The sequence below is a fragment of the Myxine glutinosa genome, chromosome 2, assembly GCF_964187855.1.
Source record: "Myxine glutinosa chromosome 2, kmMyxGlut1.1, whole genome shotgun sequence".
NCBI lineage: Eukaryota > Metazoa > Chordata > Myxini > Myxiniformes > Myxinidae > Myxine > Myxine glutinosa.
The window spans coordinates 206,282,624-206,308,280 of NC_136262.1; the positions used below are offsets into that span (position 1 = coordinate 206,282,624).

At 43.4% G+C, this 25,657-nt stretch overlaps 2 protein-coding genes across 2 annotated transcripts in view; one reads left to right on the plus strand and one right to left on the minus strand.

The window, feature by feature from the left end:
• The window catches only part of LOC137420908 (synaptic vesicular amine transporter), a 335,648-nt gene that overhangs the window by 287,716 nt on the left and 22,275 nt on the right, over positions 1 to 25,657 (minus strand). The gene's annotated exons all lie outside the window — the stretch shown is intronic.
• Positions 1 to 25,657, plus strand: part of LOC137422178 (ventral anterior homeobox 1b) — a 34,506-nt gene that overhangs the window by 6,554 nt on the left and 2,295 nt on the right. Inside the window, exon 2 of the mRNA XM_068108939.2 lies at positions 4,445 to 4,632. Within this exon, the coding sequence (XP_067965040.2) occupies positions 4,445 to 4,632 (188 nt within the window). The remainder of the gene's footprint in view (positions 1 to 4,444; positions 4,633 to 25,657) is intronic.

Consider the following 25,657-nt stretch of genomic DNA (forward strand, 5'->3'; position numbering starts at 1 on the left):
CATGAGGAGTGGGCAAAAATTTCTCCCAGTCGATGTCAGAGACTGTTAGGCAGTAATAAAAAACGCCTACTTGAGGTTGTTTCTGCCAAAGGGGGCAATACCACTTATTGGAGCCAAGGGTGTACTTACTTTTTCCACATGCGAAATTTGCATTTATGTTTATTTAAATTATACAATGGACTACAAAATGTAAGTGTTTCATGATATTTGTTATATTATATCACCTTTATCTATCAATATTGTTTAAATGAAGATCAACTAGCTGTATGTTGAAATATGTTGAAAAAGTCCAAACTTTACATGGGGTGTACTTACTTTTTCATGTGACTGTATATATATATATATATATATATATATATATATATATATATATATATATATATATATATATATATATATATGTATAGGCAAGTTTTTTTGTTTTTTTTCCAACATAATATTGAAATACATTACATACACAATGTCGTGTATTTTGTAATTCTTATGGTGTTCGTGGCAGGTATAATAGCTATTATCAGCACAAACAATGGCGTGCGATTTATACATAACCATGGTTCGAAATTACAAACCATGGATTCATCACAGAAAGACTCGTTATTATGTCTAGTTTGTGCTGCTCAGTGTTTCCGAACAGGCATATTTCAGCATCTCTGCATGTGCATCCAGTTTCATTCATGCACAATGCTTGAATAACATACTTGGTTATATTTTTATTATATTTGGTTATTTCAACATTTTTCTGATATATATTATAATTCTGTACATTTTCGATTTGTATTTGGTATTGTGGCGGACACAAAAGCCCACTGGCGTGGTGACATCATTCCACGCACCAAGTGGGCGGTGGCCACGCCCGAGGGGTAGGCGTGGCCTCATGATATACACCAGGCGACCAGCCCGGAGCATTTCCAGTGTTACAGTGTAGTCTTACAATAAAGACGTTTACATGTTACCGCTTGTCCGCTTCCTCCTTGCTCACAAGCAGCGCGCGTAACGCCGCGCTTTACTGGTGACCCTCGATGTTGGATCTGCCGTAGCGATCCTTCTGAACACGACGCCATTGCAATGGCCAACGACAAGGCAATGGCGATTAAACTTCCCGAATTTTGGGAGGCCCAGGCCGAAGTCTGGTTCGTTCAAGCCGAAGCCCAATTTCAGCTTCGGCGCCTCACCAACGACGACCTGCGCTACTGCCATGTCGTCGCCTCCCTCGGGCCCGGCACAGCCGCTCGAGTTGTGTCCGTCCTTCGCCACCCACCGGACGGCCACAAGTACAAGGCACTCAAGCGGCTACTCCTAGCCACGTTCGGCCTCACGGACGACGCACGGGCCGACCGCCTCCTGGATCTCCCCGAGCTCGGTGAGACGCGCCCGTCGGTCCGAATGGACCATATGCTGTCACTGTTGGGCGACGAAGCCCCCGGTTCGCTATTCCGGGCGCTTTTCCGGCGCCAACTTCCAGCGCAGGTTCGCCTCGCGTTGGCCGGGACCGAGCTAACGGAACCCCGAGCATTGGCCGCCAAGGCGGACAGGTACTTCGCCGCTTCGGACACGCGGGCGAGCGTCGGCGTGGCCGTCACGGCCCTCGACGCTGATGCTCAGCAGCATGTTCCACAGCATCAGCTTCTACAGCGCGCTGATGTTCAGCAGCATGTTCCACAGCATCAGCTTCTACAGCGCGCTGATGTTCAGCAGCATGCTGATACGCACCTCGTGAACTCCGCCACGCCCCGCCCACCACCGCGGCGAAAACCGCCACCGCGGGGAAACCCGCCAACTCCACCGGCCTGGCGGAGCCAGCCGCGCTCCTCCAGCTCCACTACCTGGTGCTGGTTCCACGCCAAGTTCGGCCACGAAGCTCGGCGGTGTCATCCGCCGTGCTCCTTCAACGGGTCGGGAAACGCCCGGGCCAGCGCTCAATAATGGCGATGAGCGCCGGCCGTTCGAGCAGCCTGCTGTTCATAATGGACACCTTCTCCGGGCGCCGTTACCTGTGCGACACGGGAGCGCAGGTGAGTGTCATTCCCGCCGGCACGTCAGACAAGCACGCCGCGGGTGGGGGCCCCGCGCTGCTTGCCACGAACGGGACGCCCATCCGTACGTACGGAAAACGCTGCCTCTCTCTGCGGTTTGGAGGGCAGGTTTTCCGATGGACGTTCGTCACCGCCGACGTGCCCATGGCACTGCTTGGCGCGGACTTCCTGTGCGCTAATGGGCTCCTGGTCGACGTCAAGCGCAGACGGCTTGTCCAGGCCGAGACGTTCAGCTCGCTCGCTTGTGCGTTGCCCAGCTCAACGAGCGGCTTGCCGAACGATTCGGTTCCGGCCACGTTGGTCTGTACGCTTCCGGCAGCAGACGCATTCACCCGCCTCCTCGCCGGCTTCCCGGCCCTCACGCGGCCCACCTTCTCGGCGGGGGCCGTCAAGCACGGGGTGGCCCATCACATCCCCACCGTCGGGCCACCGGTCTACGCCCGGGCACGCCGCCTCGAGCCGACGAAGCTGGCGGTGGCAAAAGCGGCGTTCGCTACCCTGGAGCGACTCGGCATCGTTCGGCGCTCAGAGAGCGCTTGGGCGTCGCCGCTGCACATCGTGCCGAAGCCCGGCGGGGGATGGCGACCGTGCGGGGACTATCGCCGTCTCAATGACGCCACGACTCCCGACCCCCACGTCGGGGCCGCCCTCCTGCGGGCGGACCCCCGGCACCGCCCAGCCACGCCGCCACGCCGCCCCCCGGTCCTGCACCCATCCCAGGGGCAGCCAGGGGCATCCCACCTGGCATCCCTGCACCCCGGACGCCGCCGATCACCAGGGGGCGCTTCGGCCGGGTCATTCGTCTGCCCCGCAAACTGGCCCTCCAGGTGCGCGGGAATTCTGGGGGGGCGCGTGTGGCGGACACAAAAGCCCACTGGCGTGGTGACATCATTCCACGCACCAAGTGGGCGGTGGCCACACCCGAGGGGTAGGCGTGGCCTCATGATATACACCGGGCGACCAGCCCGGAGCATTTCCAGTGTTACAGTGTAGTCTTACAATAAAGACGTTTACATGTTACCGCTTGTCCGCTTCCTCCTTGCTCACAAGCAGCGCGCGTAACGCCGCGCTTTAGTATCATTGCATTTTTAGGAATAATTTTCCGGAAAAAAGGTTAATATGATGCATGTGGTTGTCTTTGATAAGTTTATTTATTGCGCTTCCACTATATTGATTCACCATACTCATGATATCAGTCATTAGTAACACGTTTATTTATGTACCTGAGCACACACATCAATGAGCATGTAACACTTGGAATGGCAGGTGTAAATACACGTCATAGAGCAGTTGAGTTAATAGGTGTGTTCCTAATTCTGCATATAAAGTACTCTACAACCACCGTCTGTAAGACACAGCTCATACTTTGTTCTTTTTTCCAAATAGGCAATCGTATATACTTTAAGCACGATGAATGAACATAATGCAGTAATTGTCTCCAAGCAGTTGAAATATGCAACATCTCTATAGAATGAAGCACATCGATGCACCACTTTAATGACATTGATGTCTACCTGCAGTGGCACAAATTAAGCTCCTGCACGTGCTGTCAAGGCACGATCGATCTGTATACAGAGGAGTTGCTTTTCTACGGATAATTATTTAAACATACCCAAGAGCTTTCAACCTGAATCTAAGTGGTTACCTGCGTGAGCTGCAAGTACCACTAAGCGTTATCTCTATTGGTAGAGAACAAATACCTGCATTTTGCTTCCTATAGAACTCTACATAGTTGGGTCCCAAAGGCAATTCTCTGATTCTGAGAGAGCTTACTGGGCTGCTGATATTATACAAACATCTCCTTCTCCGTGTTGACCAAAGTGCTTGCGCTTTGTGTCCCTCATGCTGTGACTTCTGCTGAGCCACAATAGTCTGTTTATTTCCTAATATGTACTTTGGATCATGGACAACATTTTAGTCTCCAGTTGAAGATATTAGCCCTTGCAAAATCTCATAAGGAAATAATTTCTTAGTATATAATACATCATGAGAGCCTGGAGTTGGCTTAGCGGTTAGGGTGCCGGCTTGGGATCCTAGGATCCTGGGTTCGAATCCCGGTCCATCACTGAATTAACACCAGGGGTGTTGATTCAGCCTGTCATACTTCCGAGGTCGGCAAATTGAGTACCAGTTTACTGGTAATTCCCTGTGTGTCGCAAGAGGCGACTCACAAGGTTGGCGGCAGGAAGGGCATCCGGCCATAAAACATTGCTTCAAAAAGGGGGTCATGGTGCTCGAAAAAGGCCAACCCCTGCTCTGTGGGGAAAAATGGCCTCTAAAGGTGGTCATAATACATCATGAATGTATGATATGGGAATTTCCTTACATTTTCTTGAATGTGAACCGCAACCGCACATCTTGTGCACCACAAGGTGCGATCTGTGTAATAACTCTATGACCTTGCCATGCAGATGCCAAGGGTGCTATTCGAGAGCTGGTGCTGCCCCGAGGACTCGACCTAGAACGTCCGAAAAGGACACGCACATCATTCACTGCTGAACAATTATACCGTCTCGAGTGCGAGTTCCAGCGATGCCAGTACCTGGTGGGACGGGAGCGCACAGAGCTGGCACGGCAACTGAACCTTTCGGAAACGCAGGTAAGGGCACAGGTAAGCACGAATTGGCATTCAGCACGTGATTCACAGGTCTAAATGAGTTTACACTTCATATGAGGCATTTTTGATCACTCTCACATCTGAGTACAGAAATCTAGTAGAATGCCGTTAATCACATTGCTATGTAATACTCCTCCTTACTCTCATCTCTGTCATCACTCTCAGATCCAATTTTATGTAAATCAAGTGCCACGTGACCTGAAAGGTGATGTGATATGTAGGTCCTCCTTTTAGTGGAAAGACGGGTTACTAATGGCAACAACGATTTATATGAGATGGTGCGTGTTAATATTACGCACATAACTAGACTGAGTGCAGATATCAAGGGGTTAAATAGAATCGAGCCATACGTAGACTATGTAAAATGTGCAAGTCCATCTCCAAATTACGTATACAAAATTGTGGCACCGTAAATACCCCAATACAGTTAAGCCGTAAATATTGCCGAGGTTACATTCCTAAAAAATGGCTCAAAATCCAAAACCGTGAAAGTTAATACGTTAATACTTAAACCTCATAAGAAAAATGGGATTAGGTTCCTGGAATTAGAAAAAAACTTAGAGGAAGGTGGGTGGCAGCAAGAAAAAAACATATCACAATTGGCATGAACATGTAAAATAAAGATAAAACACAAGACTTTTACGTTCATAAAATGCAAAAAAAACACTACAGTCCTGCTTGGACAGGAAGGTATGGGATGGCATCCTCTTCCAGAATAATCCTGTCTCGTCGGCGTTAAAGACCTGCTGAGGTTTAAATCCCTTCTCAATCAGTTTCTTGTGCTGTGGCGGGTTGTTCTCTGCAGCAACATGGTCTGCCGATGCTGCTTCCATAGCTAACTGGATTTTACGGAGGCCGAATAATCATCTTCCCGGATGCCACATGGAAAATGTTTGTAGATGCGTAATGCTTTCTCCCGTATCACCAGCCCCCTCAAAGATGCTTTTGCTGCGGTTGGTCCTCCATCCAAACATTAAGGGCTTTTTCCATCCTTTCGGTATTGGAATCAAGGGACTGAAACGACACTTTAGCACTTTGGAGAGCACATTAACCACCCACGTGGACACAACTCGGCTCAAAAACCGCAAATGGTGGAAATTATGCCCGCGGTAAGTAAATAGGTATACAGAGACACTGCCCGCGATTGATCGACACTGTGAAGGCTAATCCCACGATATTTAATGGTTTGCTGTATTCTCCCTCTCTCTTTCCGTCTCTCTCTGCCCAATATGCAATAGTGCAGCAACTCTGCCGATGCAGTCCTCTACTTACATTGGGAGAAGTCAATGGATTTTTAAGCAGTGAATACACAAAGGTGGCGTAACCCACTGCTCTGTCTTTTTTATTCAGAGACAAAGCCTCTTAGGTGATCTTCATGTAAAGAAAAACAGAATTAAATAAACACAGTAGTCACCTGCATTAGTGTATAGTATGCACCCTGAACTATCTGTTTCATGATGTGTATTTCACTGCAGGTATTAATTGTTCAATCAGACAGCATGGTGCAGAGGTAGCACTCTTACCTTTGAGTTGTCTTGCCTGGGTTTGATTACCTACCGACCAACCTATAAACTATGAGATTGGTGTGTCGCAGGTAGGGCATTGACTCGCAAATTGTGCCCATCGGAGGATGGACATTGAGCTTGGTGTCTCGTCTGCTAGCATTAGTTTGTGGACATTAAAGATCCCACGGTTTGTTTTGACGAAGAGTAGGTCAGTTATCACTAGCACCCTGAACAAATTCCAAATTCATACCCTGATTACTGCTGGGATGGAAAAGGCAACCCACCCAGTGCAATCCTTGCCACGAGACCCCTTTGGCAGCACTGAACCTGCCTTCTAGGAGAGTATCACAGATAGGGATTCACTGATACATCAATCTATCGTTTGAATTGTTACAGCACCCCGATAAAAATCTACGATGGAGTACAACTGTTTGTGAAAGTAATGTGCCCCACACAAGGCAGCAAGGTTGACCAATCTAATGGGAAAGTGTGGGCATGGACTTTTTTTTTTACCTCTGCCACCGAAGGTGGATGGGAGGTTATGTTTTTACCCTTGTTACTTGCAAAATCGAAGATTTTTCAAGTATATTGGTCGGTTCCGTTTGTGGTTCTGTCTGTTTGTCTGTCCGTTTGACTGTTTGTCACCGGCCTACAGGTCACAATTCTAAACCGATCGTCACGAAACTTCACCAAGCTGTATAAATCGTCCCAATTGAGAAGCCTATTGATTTTGAGGTCAAAGGTCAAAGGTCATCTGGAGGTCAAATTGCTAAAATCGCCATTTTAAATCCGATTGACTTAAAAATTGAATAGCATTTGTATATCAAGTCACTAAATTGGGAAATAAACTATTTTTAGGTCAAAGGGTCAAAGGTCAACTTAAGGTCAAATTTTAAAAATCATCAATTTTCATCTAAAATGCTGTCAATTCTCAACCCATTGACTTGAAAATTGAACAGCATTTGCATATCGAGTCAATAAATTGGGAAACATACTATTTTTGAGGTCAAAAGCTCAAAGGTCAACTCAAGGTCAAATTTTAAAAATCAATTTTCATCTAAAAAGCCGTCAATTCTCAACCGATTGACTTGAAAATTGAACAGCATTTGCATATCGAGTCACTAAATGGGGAAACATACTATTTTTGAGGTCAAAAGGTCAAAGGTCAACTCAAGGTCAAACTTCCAAAATCATCACTTCTTATCTGAAAAAACCGTCAATTTTCATCCGATTGACTTGAAAATTTAACAGCATTTGCACATTGTCACAAAATAGGGAAACCAACTATTTTTGAGGTCAAAAGGTCAAAGGTGAACTCAATATCAGCCTTCCAAAATCATTTTCATCTGAAAAATCGTCAATTTTCTGCCTATTGACCCGAGCTTTTATCAAGATTGTCAATTTTAATCTTGATGAAATGGACAATTTGCTGTATCAATGGAATTTTACTCCTAGGGGAGGGGGGGGGGCGTATTTTGCAAGTATCATGCTCCGCATGACGTCTTCTTGTTTGTTTGTTACTTGGCCAAAAATTATTTTTTTGGACAAGTATGTTGATCAATCCAGTCTGTGTGTTTGTTTGTGTGTGTTTGTCTGTCCACTCACTTATACTTGCCTACAGGTCACAATTTTAAACCAATCTTCAAGAAAATTCACCAAACGGTAGAGTTCGTGGTCTGACAAAGTTCTATATATATATTTTAAGGTCAAAAGGTCAACATAGGCCAAAAGGTCAACATAGGCCAAATTTTTTTAATCCTCAATTTTCATCCGATTGACTTGAAATCTGTATAGGATTTGCATATCAGCTTACTGAAACCAACCACCAACTATTTTTGAGGTCAACATAGGCCAAAAGGTCAACATAGGCCGAATTTCTAAAATTGACAATTTTCATCCGATTATCTTAATTTGAAGAAGATTTGCATATCAGGTCACTGAATTCTACCACAAATTATTTGTGAAGTAAAAAGGATGCTCTACTGAGTGCCATTCTACTTTGTTCTGTTTTGCCAAGTGTCGCTCTATGAGTGATTTTTCATCTGTCTGTTTGTGAACAGTATATCTCAAAAAGTTGAGACACATTCAAACGAAATTTGGTATAGAGGTTGGGTGTGTGACAAGGACGAAATGATTAGATTTGGTGTAGATCCGGATCTGGATCCGAGTACTTTTTAAGTGATTCTTCACCATTCGGGCCAAAACCGAAATGTAGCATATTTCAAAAAATTGTGGACGACTTATACCAAAACTAGGTGGATACGTTGGTTAGATGACAAGAACAAGGCGATTAGATTTTGGTTCTAGTTCCGGATCCAGATTCGACCTACTAGTGTGATACAAAACGTTCAGCCTGGCGGATGTATGTGCTCTACCGAGTGCTGTTCTCATGTTTTAACTGCAGCAGTCCCCACATCAGATTTACATTGACATTTAAATTAATAGGGTTATCTAAATTTTCTAAAATTGCCATTTAATTTGGGAAGGTTATCTTTAAGCTAAGACGGTTATCTAATTATTACTCCCGCCAGGGAGTAATGCATTCGATCGTGTGTGTGTGTGTGTGTGTGTGTTCGTATGTTTGTGAACAAGATATCTGGAAAAGTTCTGCACGGATTTGGATGAAAGTTGGTGGGATGATTGCCCTTGGGATAAGGAAGAATTGATTAGTTTTTGGTGAAGCTCAGGATATTATTCCAGATCCAGGAATTTTTTTAGGGAATTTTTGGGGGAATTTTTTTTTCTGTTTTCCTTTAAAAACCATTTTCTCTGCAATCATTGGAGCGATTGAGAGCAAATTTTAACCATAGGAGGGACTCGGTCTGTAGAATATTTTCGTGGCAATTATGACGTCACAGGTCACGTGGTTCGGCCGCCATATTGTTTTGAGTGAAAAACACTAAAATCCAATTTTCTCCAAAACGCCTGAACAGATCGAGGCCAAACTTTGCAGGTAGAATCGCATACCCAGGACGAACAAAAAAGTCGACGAGCATGACGTCATGCATCACATGGTTTCAGAGTTATGACGTTTTTAATTACAAACATTTAAAACCTAGCTCCTCCCTCATTTGTGATCCAATCGAGGGGAAACTTCACAGATCTGTTCAGCATATCACTGTACTAAAATGTCCTTTTGGATAGGTCACGATAGGTCACGTGGTTTGGCAGACATCGTTAATTAAAAGCAAATAATAAAAACATTTATATCTCTTGAACCACTTCATTGATCGCCGTGAAACTTCATACTGTAGTAGAAGTCATGAAGAGTAACAAGTTTGCAAAATTTGAAGATCATTGGATGTACGGTCTGGAAGCTAGAAGTTGTTATTGCGTGAAGAAGAGTCTTCGAGTGTGGACGATTAATTTATTGATCACATGTACAGACTTGCAGGCATCGTTTGACACAATGTCCCGGGTTAATTTGAACCTCAAATAAAATTATAATTCCAGATTTGTCAATGGCTGAGGTATATTAACAAAAGAATAAAACAGATTTGGCAAAATTCCAACTTTTTAAAAAAAGATCGCATATTCACCCAGGGTTGTGAGAGGCTGAAGAAGAAGAAACCTCGCATGGGCTTCCCAGACCAAATAAATAATTCTGGTTCTGGCTCTGCGATTTTCAGGTTTATTACTCCCGCCAGGGAGTAACGTATTCGATCGTGTCCGTCCGTGTGTGTGTGTGTTCGTATGTTCGTGTGTTCTGTGTTTGTGAACAAGATATCTGGAAAAGTTCTTAATGGATTTGGATGAAAGTTGGTGGGATGATTGCCCTTGGGATAAGGAAGAATTGATTAGTTTTTGGTGAAGCGCAGGATATTATTACGGATCCAGGAATTTTTTTGAGAAAGATTTTTTCTGTTTTACTGCATTAAAGCTTTTATTCTTATTCTTAAATGATGTTTTTCTCCTCTAATTCCGAGATATATCAAAATAAATTATCTGACAGTTGGGGCCTACTTTCTTTTTCATTTATTGTTTTGGGGAGAGGGGATGTTAAACAAAACGTATTATTCCAACTAAACCCACGGCGGGAGTATGCGCTCTACTGAGTGGCGTTCTAGTTACTCCCGCTAGGGAGTATTGCATTCGCTCGTGTCCGTCCGTGTGTGTGTGTGCGTATGTGTGCGAAAGTGTGTTCGTGTGTTTGTGAACAAGATATCTGGAAAATTTCTGCACGGATTTGGATGAAAGTTGGTGGGATGATTGCCCTTGGGATAAGGAAGAATTGATTAGTTTTTGGTGAAGCTCAGGATATTATTCCGGATCCAGGAATTTTTTTGGGGAATTTTTTGGGGAATTTTTTCTTTCCTTCTGTCTTACTGCATTAAAGCTTTTATTCTTATTCTTAAATGTTGTTTTTCTCCTCTAATTCCGAGATATATCAAAATAAATTCTCTGACAGGGCCTACTTTTTCATTTATTGTTTTGGGGAGAGGGGATGTTAAACAAAACGTATTATTCCAACTTGACCCACGGCGGGAGTATGCGCTCTACTGAGTGGCGTTCTAGTTCAAGCATGTATTTTGCTTCTTCCACGAAACTCATATATCGAACGCTATCCGAGAAAAATCCAAGTTTGTAAGTGATGACATAATCTGAGTGAAAATTTGAAAAGATTTGAACAGGAGGCATCAGGGCATTTAACATCCTTTAAATAATATTTGTGCAACAGGATTGCAGGAATCTAGCAAGTTTTCAGATTGAGATTCCATTTAGTTTTTCTCTTTATTGACAATGAAGGCACGACTGACGCAATGCAAGCCCACATATGGTCCAGCGCTACTTCTAATTTGATCGGTTCGGTTTGAAAAATGGGAGGAAATCCAAGGATTGACATGACAGTGAGTTTGATTTATAAATGTCATCCGTTTTAATCATAGCATAATATTCAACATTATAATTGTTATCTAGCGGGAGCGCTTTGGACATTAGGATTGTAGTTCCTCCTTCCCGTCCATCAAAACCAAGTTTTCCAGACCAGATCCGTTATTAGTCCCCTACCGGTGTACACCGGAGGGGACTATAGGTTTGCACGCCATCCCTCCGTCCGTCAGTCCGTCAGTCCGTCAGTCCGTCAGTCCGTCCGTCAGTCCGTCCATCACGCAAAGAACAGTTTTCCGGACTTTTTTTCTAAACGCTTAATGCTAATGATCTCAAACTTGGTACATGGTTTCCTCATGATAAGTTACACGTCCAGTTCGAATTTCACGACGTTTCGATCTTTTTAACGAAGTTATGGCACTTTGAACTTTAGTAATTCTGATAATTTTGATGATCCTTAACTCAGTGCCATTTTAAGTTTTAATTTCCTTTAAAAACTCTGCAATAATAGGACCGATTGAGATAAAATTTTCACCATATGATGGACTAGGTCTCTAGAATATTTTAATGGTAATTATGACGTCACAGGTCACGTGGTTCGGCCGCCATGTTGTTTTCCGTGAAAACACGAAAACCCCTTTTTCTCTGCAACGGCTGAACAAATCGAGGCCAAACTTTGCAGGCCAAGTCGCATACCCATGACAAACAAAAACGTCAGCGAGCATGACGTCATGCGTCATATGGTTTCAGAGTTATGACGTTTTTAAGCATGAACCTTCAAAACCGAGCTCCTCCCTCATTTTTGATCCAATCGAGGGGAAACTTCACAGATCTGTTCAGCACTATAATGTCCTTTTGGAATTTGCGATAGAGCACGTGGTTTGGCAGATATCGTTAATTAAACGAATTTTTTTTTTTTTAAATGGATATCTCTTGTTTATTCTGGAGTTCTCCTCAAGCCGCACTGCGTGTCCTCAGCCTCGTCTCACGAACGTCAACAGCGCGACACAGCGCGTGCTTTCAGGAGGGGCGGAGCCAAGCCGAGCAACATATATATATACACATCGATCATTGATCGTGAACCGAAAAATACGATAAATTACTGATGGTTTCAGAGTTATGACGTTTTTAAGCATGAACCTTTAAAACCGAGCCCCTCCCTCATTTTTGATCCAATCGAGGGGAAACTTCACAGATCTGTTCAGCATGTCAGTCTACTAAAATGTCCTTTTGGAATTTGCGATAGGGCACGTGGTTTGGCAGATATCGTTAATTAAACGAAAAAAAAATTTAAAAATGGATATCTCTTGAATCGCTAGTACCTCAGACCGTGAGTTGGTAATAATTTATATAATTCACACAGTGCAATACGTGCAGGCTGCTCCACCGAGCGACATTGTGGGCTTATCAACGAGGCGAGGCGTGACACACGTGTGTCTCAGCATACCTCAGATCAAGTTTGAAAACCAGCATCAACTGTGCATAAATTTGCATATTCGATCATTTTTGACAAAGTTATGGCACTTTGAACTTTGGTAGGGGACATGTATTGCAGCGCAATACTCAGAATGCTTGTATCTTTCTGTTCTCTTTCGTCCCTGTGTTGTTGATTGTGTTTTTGTCCAATTTTCCATCTTTAATTGTACTTTGTTGTGGCGTATTATCGAATTTGTGTCCTTGTGAGTGTCTGGCCTACTCCCCAAGGCCTCAGTTAGTGGGCATGCAAACTCTGTCTCTGCTCTGATGCTGCATGCCACAATTCCCTTTCTTTATCCCAAGTGTTGTCTTTTCATGCTCCACAACTTTATCTTGTTACCTCTCCTTGCTTCAATTTATTCTAATTATTTTCACTCCTGAAAAATCACAACCATATTCTGCCTTTACTTCCTTCCTTCATTCCTTCTCGATAATATAACTTTCTCATTACATCAAAATTTAATCTTAATTAAATTATTTTGCTTCTTACTACAAAAGCTTTTGATAACATTTTAAAATAATTTACTTTCCTTATTTCTTAATCAGAAACACCCACCCTAGTGTCCTTCTTTTTGTCACGATATATTCCTCTTCTTCTTCACAAGGTTTATTTACAAAACCTGTCTCACTCACAAATGCTTGGTTCATCAACCGTCCCCAGTAACGATAGCACTACTTTCCTCCCTTACCTCAACAACCATCCATTTTACCCCTCCCATGATGTCTGTTATCGACATCAAAATTGAGAATCACGAGAAGTCCAGTTTGCAGAAGTTGCCTGCAAACAACTATTAACTCCCCTTCATATGCATTTTATATAACCGCGTCAACCCCTCCTCACCCCCACCCTGTGTCAATACCCTAAACCTCATTTCCTACATGCCCACATCCTCCCTACCCCACCCTTCTCTGTTACCCCTCTTCAGCATCCATCAATTCACTTCATGTTCCTTCTTTCTGGTTCCCCTCACCCTGCCTCTTCCCATTTTCCCCTCTCCCATCTTCCTCCTCATCCACCTTTCCCGTGTTCCCCTCGCTCCACCTCCTCTCAGCCTTCTCCTAACCCTGCCCCCTCTCTGCTTCCCCCACCACCCGACCACACCAGTCTTCTCCCTACCCCCACCTCCTCATATCTTCCCCTCACCTACTCTCTCCCATCTTCCCCCTCACCTACTCTCTCCCATCTTTCTCCCTACTGACCCTCTCCCATCTTCCCCCTCGTTCCACTTCCTCTCAGCTACCCCCTCGCCCTTACCCCTATCTGCTTCCCCCATTACACCAACCCCTTCTCCCTCTTCCCACCTCCCCAACCCCACACACCTCCTCCCAACTTCCCCTCACCCCGCCACTCCCAGTTTCCACCCTGGCACATAACCCTCCCAGCTTCTCCCCATTCCTTTCCCGAATTCACCCACTCCCTTTCCACATTCCTGCACCAAAACAACAGCGCCTCCTCCACTGTCCTTAACTGTATAGAGCTCAAACATCCGAAGCCTCTGCTCCAACCTGACAGATCTCTCCATCCAGGCCGCTCCTGATAAACCAGACATAATCTGTATAACAGAATCATTCCTCCCGCAGGACATCCTTGACTCCTTCGTGTCTCTCCCTCGCTACAGTCTCCTCCCCCTTGATAGGCCTGAACCCATTCCGGTGGCTGAGTTGCACATAACATCAATAACTCAAATCCTCACTGTTCGTGTACTGTTCTTACTCCCCCGCGTGGCTCTCAACGGGATCCTCTCATCCCTTCTCCCTTTGAAGGCTGGAGCTCTGGCCTCAAAGCAGTGTTCTGGGCCCAGCCCTATTCCTAATCTTCATCAACAATCTCTCTGACCCTTTACCTCTTTGCTAATGACTCCACCTTATTCCGTAGCATCCCTCATCCTCCAAATAGGTAGGCAGCAGCCTATTCCCTCCCTTTAGACCTTGATAGAATCACAAACTGTTGAAACACTTGGGATATGTGTTTCAATCCTGACAAATCTCACACTCTGTCTGTCTCTCTGAAAGGATTGTCTCCTCCCATCTACTTCCTTAACAATCCTCTTGAAGAAGGTCAGCCACTCCAACCTTGGGCTACACTATATCAACCATATATATCTATGTTGATCTCCAAAGCCAGTCGACGACTGGTTATTCAAAGTCTTTCCTTGGCAAACCTACACTTTTATTCATCCACTGTACAAGGTACTGTACTGTAAAGGGTAATGCTAAAGGGTAATTCTAAAAAGTTATAAAGATTAATTCTGTAAGGTTCTAAAGGGTAATTCTAAAGGGTTTTGTTCATTTCTAGGCTTTGCCTATTTCATATTAGAAATGCCAAACTGAATCGCTTCCTTCAGACATGGGTGCGATTTTTGTATGCAGTGTAGAGGCTTATAGAGGGGCTAGAACACAGAATATATCAGGATGTAACAGAACAAAAGGAACAGTAAAAAGAGAGGAGGTACACATCAACAGCAGGGTTGGAGAAATAAGGAGGCTTGGAGAAATAAGCAATGAGGACATAGGGGGTGAACAATCTTACTATAATTCACCAAATGTCCGTCCGTTTGTCTGTCTGTCTGTCCGTTCGAGGGTGCCGCAAAAACGACTGAACCGATCGCAACGATATTTTGGGTGGTTACTCCTGGGATCGCCTGGAGTAAAATAGGCTATATTGTTTTTCCAATTTCAGCTTTAGTCTCCAGCATTCTCAGGTTTGGACTCCCGCATAACATTCGCGTTCGCATAACGTGCATTGTGACGATGTTTTCATTGTGACGATGTTGTTTTCCCGGGTGCCGCACAAACGGCTGCACCGATCGGACTCGGTGACCATGGACAAAGACCTTTTATAAGGACATGGGTTGAATCCCTGCTTGAGAGAATTCCAAGCCCCTCCCCGCCATCACGGCCGTCTCTCCAACTCACAATCCCACGAGATATGCGGAAAGGACGACCCAAAACCAATATAAACATCATTAGACATCACTAGCAACGGTACCCGCCCTACGCTAACAGATCGCTGTCTCCATCAATCTTGCCAAGGCCGTAACACCTATCGGCTCAAAATCCTTTTAACTGTTGATTTGGTAGTTTTTATAATGAAGGAAACACGTATTGGGGGTACTTACGACAGCGATTGTGAACAGGATTATGGATCATGACTCACGATCACGATCATCACGATCATAGTGTATCGATCACGATTTGAAACACGATGGAATAATATTTACCGATATGAACAGTGATGTGGCTTTTATTGAAATTCCAAAGATACTGTTTAGATTTTGATGATTTGCGTGTGATATGATTTAACGGATGTTTATATGAATCGTTTAAAATTAAAAAAAAAAGCCTTCAATTTCTGATATTTTACCTTTTCATTTGGGCCTCCCAATTGAAGCCCCATCCATAGGGCGGGTACCGTTGCTAGTATGGATAAAGCCACAAACTCTCAATCACAGAAGTGGAAAGAAAAACAGGAACTTGGATAGAGATGGGTTTGGGGAGGGTTAATGGGGTTAGAAAAGATCATGGTTGTGGATGGGGATGACCTGAGATGGTGTTGAACAGCTGTCTTGAATCTCTGAGGGCAAGAATGAGATCAAAGAGATTGAGGAGGTTGGCTCCATGGGCAGGAAAAAATTAGGAACAAATTAGTGGAGGTGAGCAGTGATTCTGGATTTTGGGGGTTTTACCAAAAAGGGGTTACTGGCAGACCGCATGCATGTATTTTCCAGAAACCTGGGGGGAAGGGGAACAGAAAGGGCAAAGGGTGCATGACCAGAAAGGAGGTGGTAGAAGACAGAGACCAAACAATGAGACCTCAGCTTCATCGCGATAAATTCCATTGGTGTTGAAGGCCTTGGTTTCCACGGTGTCAAGTAGAGCAAGGTGTGAGGCAGGGGCACCAGCCAAGAGTGGAGAGCAGTACTCCATCAAGCTGCGGCTGAAGGCCTTGTATGTGAGTAAGAGTTCAGGTGTGCCAAAGAAAGACTTTGCATGACAGAATATACCCAGTCAGTGACTGGCTTTGGAGGAAAACTTAGAAATGTGCGTTGCCCAATAAATATCATGGCTGAAAGTGAGTCTCAAAAGTTTGAGTGACTGAACTTTCTCAAGAGGATTTATAAGAAAGTAGATGGAAGGGTTTGCCTGATGGTTATTTTGGAGAGAGAGAGAGAGAGAGAGAGAGAGAGATAGAGAGAGAGATAGAGATAGAGATAGAGATAGAGATAGAGATAGAGATAGAGATAGAGATAGAGATAGTGTGATAGTGATAGTGATAGTGTAACATTTGTCAGGATTAAAATACATATTTGAAGTGTTTCATCCGTTTGTGATTCTAACAAGGTCTGCAGAGAGGGAAATGGCTACTGCTTGCCTATCTGAAGGATGAGGGATGTCACAGCAGAGGGTGGAGTCATCAGCAAATACATAAAGGGGATTTTCCCGAGAGCCAGAGAGATTATTAATACAACACAACAACAACAACATGCATTTTAAGGCCATTTTCCCTGCTAGAGCGGGGGTTAGCCTTGCGGTCCCCATGACAATCTTCTCCATTTTGCCCTATTTTCTGCATCTCTCCTTGTTAACCCCCTTGCCCGCATTTCTTCTTCCACCATCTTTAGCCAAGTCTTTCTCGGTCTTCCCCGCCCTCTACTTCCTTCTACATTCATTTCCATCACTCTTCTCAACCAGTCACTTTCATCCTTCCTCAACACATGACCAAACCATCTCAACCTGTTCCTCTTCACAGCATCACTCACAGGCTCTATTCCCATCATCTTTCGCAATTCATCATTTGTCTTCCTCTCTCTCAACGATACTCCGCACATCCACTGAAGCATTCGCATTTCCACCCTTTCCAGCCTTCGTTGCTGCTCTACGTTCATGACCCATGTCTCGCTCCCATAAATCATAACACTTCTCACACATGCAGCATACACCTTTCCCTTCAGCTTCAACGACACTCCACTCCTCATCAGCACGCCACTCAGTTCCCGAAACTTCTTCCATGCACATCTCACTCGAGCAACCGTTGCCGAGTCTGATCCACCTTCTCCATTCAGCATGTCTCCGAGGTAGCAAAATGTTTTCACACCTTCCAGCTTCATGCCGTCTCCAAGATCCAACTCAACATTTCCTGCAGCTGCAGCTCCCTCTGTGCACACCTTACATTTGAATGTAGCTGCCACACTGGTTAATGACCCTCTCAGACCACTACATTTTTGATGAACCCACTCAGCACACATTGTACATTGAATGGAGTTCACTCCAACACCCTTCCTGCACACAGCACATGGCCACTTCCCAGTTCTTTCCACCTCACCACATGCTTTACCACTTGCCATCACCTTCGTCTTTCCTATATTCACCTTCAGACCTTTTGTCTCCATACATTCCTTCCACTTGTTCATCTTTTCCTTCAGTCCATCCATACTTTCCGCAATCAACACCAGATCATCTGCATACAACAACTCCCACGGTAAACCCTCCTTTACGTTCTGAGCCAGCACCTCCATCACAGCTACAAATAGTAGTGGACTTAGTACCGACCCCTGATGCACTCCCACCTTCACCTCAAACTCACCACTGTTCCCGTCCTTCGTCCTTACAGCTGTGCGCGCTCTTTTGTACATTGCCATCACAACTCTGATCAACCATTCCTCCACTTCTAACTTCCTCAATGCCCATGTCAATACTTCGCGTGGAACCCTATCGAATGCTTTCTCCAGATCAACAAACCCAAGAAACAACCTCTTCCTCTTCTCCATGTACTTCTCCTGCAACTGCCTCACAATAAAGAGCGCGTCTGTCGTTCCTCTTCCTGGCATAAATCCAAACTGCATTTCGTCGATCTTCACCTTCTTCCTTATCCTCCTCTCCAACACCCTTTCCAATACCTTCATTCCATGCTCCAATAACTTTATCGCTCAGTACGAGCCACACTCCAGAGGGTCACCTTTCCCCTTGTATAGAGGGACGAGGGTACTCAGTTCAAGAGAGATTAATAATGAAGATCAGAAATAGGACTGGGCCCAGAACACTGTCTTGGGCCACTCCAGCCTTGACAGTGAGGAGATGAAAGGATTCCTTTGAGTCCCACACTTTGGCTACGAGAGTAGATGAAGTCATTAAGTCATGTGGGGAGTTGGCTTTGGATGCCGTAGACTGAGAGTTTGGAGAGCAAGTTGGGATGCCAGACTATAAAAAGCACGAGATATTTCAAAAAGAGACGGTCCTGATCTCATGTCTGACATTGTGGACCTACATCAATTGGTGGGTGAGTAGAAGCAGCATGTCCAAGGTGTTGTGACCTGGTCTGAATCCAAATTGATGATTTGAGATCAGGCCATTGCAGAAAAGGAACTATTTGATGTCAACTCTGATGACAGATTCCATGACCTTGCGATAATGATTCAAAGTAAGCTGATAGGTCTGTAATTTTTGCACCTTGTTTATGTAATGCAGTGATGTTGGCTGACACCTGTTCACAAATGTTGGGTCGTGTTGACTGATGGTTGAGCCTAACAGCATTTGTATATTGAGTCAATAAATTGGGAAACTAACTATTTTTGAGGTCAAAGGTCAACTCAAGGTCAAACTTCTAAAATCATCAATTTTCATCTGATTGACTTGAAAATTATATAGCAATTGCACAGTGCCTCGCTGAATTGGAAAACCAACTATTTTTAAGGTCAAACGGTCAAAGGTCAACTCAAGGTCAAACTTCTAAAATCATCAATTTTCACCTGAAAAATTATCAATTTTAATCCTACTGACCCGAGCTTTCATTAAGATTGTCAATTTTATTCTTAATGAAATTGACAATTTGATGTATTCATGACAACTTTTTGTTTTGGGTAGGGTGGATTTTGCAAGTATCGTGCTCTGCACGATGTCTTTTTTTTATTATTATTTATTTTTTACAATACATACCTCCAATTGATCATTGGTCAGGCTAAGTTTTATAGCCAATGACAATGATGAAAACCATTGCACAAAATGATTGTGTGAGCTTGTTCTCAAATAAAGTTGTTTCACTCTTCTTCATATTGCCATTGTGGGGCATATTGTCGATGTGATCAAGACAATTCATGCATTGTCCCTCTGGCATTATTTGGTGCTGATGTTTGCAGCCAATAAGGCACAGAAAATCCATTAAGCAAACAATAAGGACATGCTTTGCCATTCAATCCTTCTTGCTAACACGCTATGATGTCAACAGTCATTGAACGGTTGGGAAACAGATTTCAACAAATCTACCAGCACAAAGTTTTTTTGAGCAGCTTTAGCTTATTTTATGGCTTGCAGAACTTAGAATCACCTGCTTTTGTGTTATCTAGCGTGGGCTCGAATCTCCCACTCAGTTATAAATGGTTACCATGTTGTTTCACATGCAGGGCGAAGCATCAATATATGCGCCATCCATTGGAAGGACTTTAAGTTGAAGGACCCTCCAGCCACCACTACTTGTTGCTGGCCGATTAAGACCATTCAGTGTCTTTCGTAAAGAGTAGGCAACTTATCGCTGGAATCCTGTTCAAATGACAAACTCCTACGCTATCTGACTGCCAGGAAGGCAATAGCATATTGCCCAGCACAACCAAACCACCCAGCACAAAATAACACAAAATAACCAAACCATCAAGTGTATACAAACCACCAAGCATACCCAAACCACCCAGCACAACCTGGGAGGGACAAAACTGGAAACTCCCATGAATAAGCTGAGTCTGAGTCTATGATTTTGCCATCAGCATACAGATTGGTGGTCTTTCCATCTCATACGGCCTCCTTTCTGGTTTGTATCATCTGCTCTTTCTGTGCTTTGTTCCACACCCCCCCCCCCCCCCCCCAAGGCTTCTGCATGGGACACACGGTCCACCATCAACCCCCTTCTGGTGAAACTACCTAAATCCAGGATGACTGCTCACCCCCACTCATTTGTTCCTCTCTTTTCCTGCCCGTTGATCCAGCCTTCACATTCTCCTCTATCTCATCCTTCCATTCAGGTCTTCAAGAAAGCTGTTAACCACCATCTCAGATCGTCCCTAATCCAAAATCACGATCATCGTTTACCCCTCTAACCCCCCCACCCAAATCCCTTTTCCTTCCAAATTTCCAGTTTACCCTCCTTGAAGTTTCCATTTGTATCCATCTTGTCCACCCCATGCATCATCTTTTCCACCCCATGGATCCTCTCCTGCCCCCCATTCCTCCCCACTCCCATTGTTTGTCCAAGTCTCCCTCTATCCATCTATTTTCTTCTTCAACTCTGCTGTTGGTGTTTCCTCCTCTTTCTACTGTTCCTTTTGTCCTGTTGCGTCCTGATATGTTCAGTACTAGCTCTTCCATGAGCCTCAGCTATGTGAACAAACAAACAAAGATGAGCAGAGGGTGTAAGACCATAAAGGAGGTGGTGGAAGGCAGAGAAAACACCTGATGTTAAAGTGATAGACTTATAGACTCAGCTTAATTGTGTGAGATTTAATTGATCGTAAAGGCTTTGGTTTCCATTACGTCAAGCTGAGTGATGTGTGTGGCAGGGGCACCAGCCCAGAGGGGAGAGCAGTACTTCATCAAGCTGTGGGTGAAGGCCTTGTATGTGGGTAAATCTTGATTAGATTTTGATCGTTAATGGCTTTGTGAATACCACTGAATCAGTGGCTTTCACAGACTCATATTGCCCATTATTTTGTCGACATAATGCAAAATTGAGTTATCGACCTTCTATTTTGTTCTTTTATATTGCCCTTGGCTTTTCTGACCATAAAAAAGCATTATTATTGGGAGATTGATAGGTCCAGCAGGAAAATAAACAAGAATCCAAAGAACAGCAGAAAGAAAAAAATACAAAATTAATGCATGCTTAGGAAGTTTTACATCTGGCATATATTGACAACCTTTCCTTGAAAAACTTGAATCTGTAGCCACTTACCTGCATCACCACAGACCTAGTTTTGCTCTTTCTTTCAAAAAAAAACCTCATGAAAGCTTCTGCCACCCTCTGCCAAGCTCGAAGAGTTATCACATGTCCATAAAGTTATGTTTAACAAAACATAAGGTAATTAAGGTAATGGTTTTTTTTTTATTCCATTGTGAAAGACCCATTCATTATAAAAGGTAAAAAGCAACCAAAACATGTAGTTTTGTTGGTTTGATCAAATGGGCACTCCGAGCACGTACGCAAATTTTTTTGGTATGATTTTCAGACGTTGGCACACACCTACATACAGAGAATTGCCTTGCCGGAGGGGGGATTTTTTTGTGTGTGCCCTTGACCTGTCTGTATCCGCAGCAGGTATGCAAAATCTGGTGAATATTGCGGCAGCCATTTTTTCTGTGATTTTCAAATGTACACACACATACAAACAGATCATTTCTTTTGGGGACGGCTGGGCTTTATAACGGCCTTTGGTGGCCTCAAACCAGCCTTCAAGGCCAACGTTTGGTAGCTTGAAACCTTGCCCAAATTCTGAAAGTACCTAGACCCAAAATTTGGGGCTCTAGGTGCTACGGTTCAATTGTGAAAGAGTAGCGTACAAATGCACAAACAAACACACAAACACTTGAAAAGATTTCTTAGATATATAGATAGACACTATCATTCATATGGCACAATTTAGTTATTGTACTCCACAAGTACAGAACTTGCAACAAGATGAATTTTAGTCTGAGTCTGAAAGAAAAATGGAAGAATTTAAATGAGTAAGTAAATAGATGGCCAACGAGACTTCTATATAGAACCAGCTGTATGGAGGAACTTAAACGCTGGGGGTGTGTAAAGAATGTGAATTTGAAGTGGAGTTCAAATTCTTTGTCGAATGCCAAGATTGTAACGTTTGGAGGTGATCATTTTAATAAACTGCATTGCACTACATACTCAAAAGACGTACTCACGTTGTACTACGTACTTAATAGACATTTTCATGTCTTGCTGAGTGAGGGCTGAGTTTTGGCTGAGTGCATGCGTCTTTGGCTGAAATATGCACTTAACACATGCCCACTTGCTAAGGAGAGTGGCGGAACTTACCACACCCTCTAATGAGAAAGGGTGGATCTTGCCTCAAGCAAGCAAATTTATATAGATTGTTAATGAAAATAAAACTTGGGGGTTGACCTATGAATTGTCTTTCTGGTGTTGTGCAATAAGCTGATTATGGAAACATTGGAATTATATTTGAGTGTCTGATTTGATGTTTTTGAGAGTTCGGCATCCAAACAGATTGTGTCATTTGTATTAGAATTTATGTTGTTTCATTTCTTCAGACATGATATGTGATATGTATGTCACATTCTATGTGAGTGATTCTTTCTTGAGATATGCCGATAATCAAATTGCTCGTTGTTGTGCGTGCGCGAAAGCAGAGGGCGAGAACACTTAACAAATGTAGTGGGTCTCCCGTTAAATGGAAGCGTGAGTGAGTCCCTCTCAGAGAATGGGGAATTCGATTCGGCATTGACTGTGAAGGGTTTAGTGAATGATAAACTCACAATCACAATCACATTCACCACATCCCAATGGCAGAAAAATACAACAACCAGGGAAATTTGTATGGCTGCAGATCCAAAAGCAGGAGTTTGTAATTTCGCAAGAAAATATCCCAATGGCCTACTCTTCCAACAGATATTGTATATGTTTAAAGTCTCCTTGTGACTACAAGGGACAGCAGATTTAACATTCCCTCAAGAGGATGTTTGTTTCAAGTTCAAACAAATCTGGATCCTGAAAGTGAAAGGTTGTAAGTATATCTAGGGTCCTGAATATTTATCTATCAAATGATGGAAACTTATTGACCTGAACCTCAATAATCACATCAAATTACACCAAGGATGAGGACCATCATAATTGAGCTGCTAGGATGTAAGTAGACTTTTGTGCAGTTGTGCCATAGAAGCTTTGTGAACTTCTGTGTCTATGTCATCTCAGATCTTGTGTGAACAAAGAACAAACTCAAACAGGTGATTATACAGAGGAAAGGAGAGCAGCATAAAGTATAGGATGGCCTATTCTCATCTGAACCTATTGTCCACCACCCGTTTTCAACCCCCTCTCCTCGTTTAAGTTCTGGAAATGATACATGTATTCTTACACTGTCTACTTATATCCTTGTGTGATAAAACCAAGGTTATTTGATCGATTAATGACTAACTGGCAGTAGGATGTATTCTACACCGAAGTTCATTGAAATGATAAACACAAAGGAACACACCGGCACGACATGGCACTGCCCAAAGCAAAATGTCACTAACTCTTCTCTCTGCTCTTCCCCTTTCTCTGCACTCGGCATTGGCACTAATGTAAACAGCTCATGCACATTCCCAAAAGCCTCTCGTGCTATAAACTACTCGTAAATACGAGATGGTTCAATATCCAGCCAGAGCCAGAAACTGTTCATTACCACGAGATAGCATCATACCCAGAAGCAGCCGGAAATTCCCCGAACTTTCGCGATCTTTCCACCGGCTGTAAAATTCAACTTAACATGTTTACTTACTTTCCATTAACACTTGTCACATTTTTACACGATTCGATATTTACATTTGGTATTTGGTGTTTTGCCTCGACAAACGTTACACTCCATGGGTCAGAATGTGTTGGGTCAGAAAATGGGACAATTGTCAGACACATGGGTCAGAAAACTTTGAAACTGTAACGGTCGCCGGTGAGTTCCAAATCCCACACATCACCACTGTGACAGTCATGGGTCAGATTACTCCAAAACCCAACTAGTCTATAAAAAAATACCATGAACGCCATTTAGAGCACTCGCCTCTGGCCGGATATTTGCACACAGGGTCGGTTTACTGTACCTGTGAGATGAATGAAGTATATTGGGAACTGCGCTTGTGACTGCATAGCGGATACTAGTTGGCCCAGCGAACCAACTGTACATGTCCCACCATTTTATCAAATAGGCCGATTGGTTACATGAGCTAATTGAGCAAGCAAAATTTAATAGATAATTTGTTCGATATTGAATCATAGGCATACAAGTGTAAGCAATGCAGATAACTGCTTAAGGGTTACTCAAAGACATTGGACACCTTGTATCACTAAACATACAGGTGAAGTCTACTAATGACTTTCACCCGGTTATATAAAACTCCCTTTTCTTGAAGGAAAGATTTACCTTAAGGTACGCTGTGATTCCTTTGACAAGGATTTCCTTAAGGGCTGCTGCATAAAGTTGCATAAAGTATCCTTAAGGAAATAATTGAGGATTTACTTAAGTATTTCCTTAACTTCTCCTTTAGGACATCCTTAATTTGAGGATGGTTGCATATACATTCCTAAAGTTTCTCCTTCAATCCTTGAAGCTAAGGGAGCATCTCCCCATCCTTAAACATAAACCTTTGAGTTCCAAAAGGAGCTCTTCATGGAAATTGGTCACGAAAAGGCTGATTATCATCATGTGACGCCAGAGGCTGATCGAACAATACTTCTGCAATTGAAAAACATTTTGTTTGTTATTTCGCACTCATATTTCACTTTCACCATTCTTGGAAAGTTTCCAGACATTTACTGCACACATTAACACATTTACAATAAAATGTTCAATGTAAATTGAATGAATTTTACATAAGAATCATTTTTTTCCTCCTTCATCCAGAAGCATGTGTTCCCCATACAATATATAGCAAGCATCATTTAAAATCACGTGTTCATTATGTGTTCTTGCTTTGGGATGCCTCTTCCTCTCTATAATGTGATTGGTTGCCTGGCTCCTAAGGATTTCCTCAACCTTGAGGAAATACTTAGCTGAGGATTTCCTAAGGGTTTTTTTTAATGCAACAGCCCTTAAGGAAATCCTTAGCAAAGAAAAAAAATGTACCTGAAGGTAAATCTTCCTTTAACCCTTAAAGCACGTCGGGCCACGATCGTGGTTCATACGTGCATGCAAATTAGTTTAAACTGATGTCAACCCCAAAAACGAATCGTGACCTTTCTTACAATATATAATACCTGGATAATTTATGATAGGTTGCTTCTAATTGGTGGAGAAAAGCTGATGACAAAAAGCATTTATGGCCTACTAACCAGTGAATCCAGCACTTTATAGGTTACAGTTAATGGAATTATTGTGCAACTGGGCCATTGTTCGATAAAACTCTGGCGTCGCACTGCTATAATCGTCCTCTTCGTGACCAATTTTCATGAAGAGCTCCTTTTGGAAACTCAAAGGTTGGTGTTTAAGGAT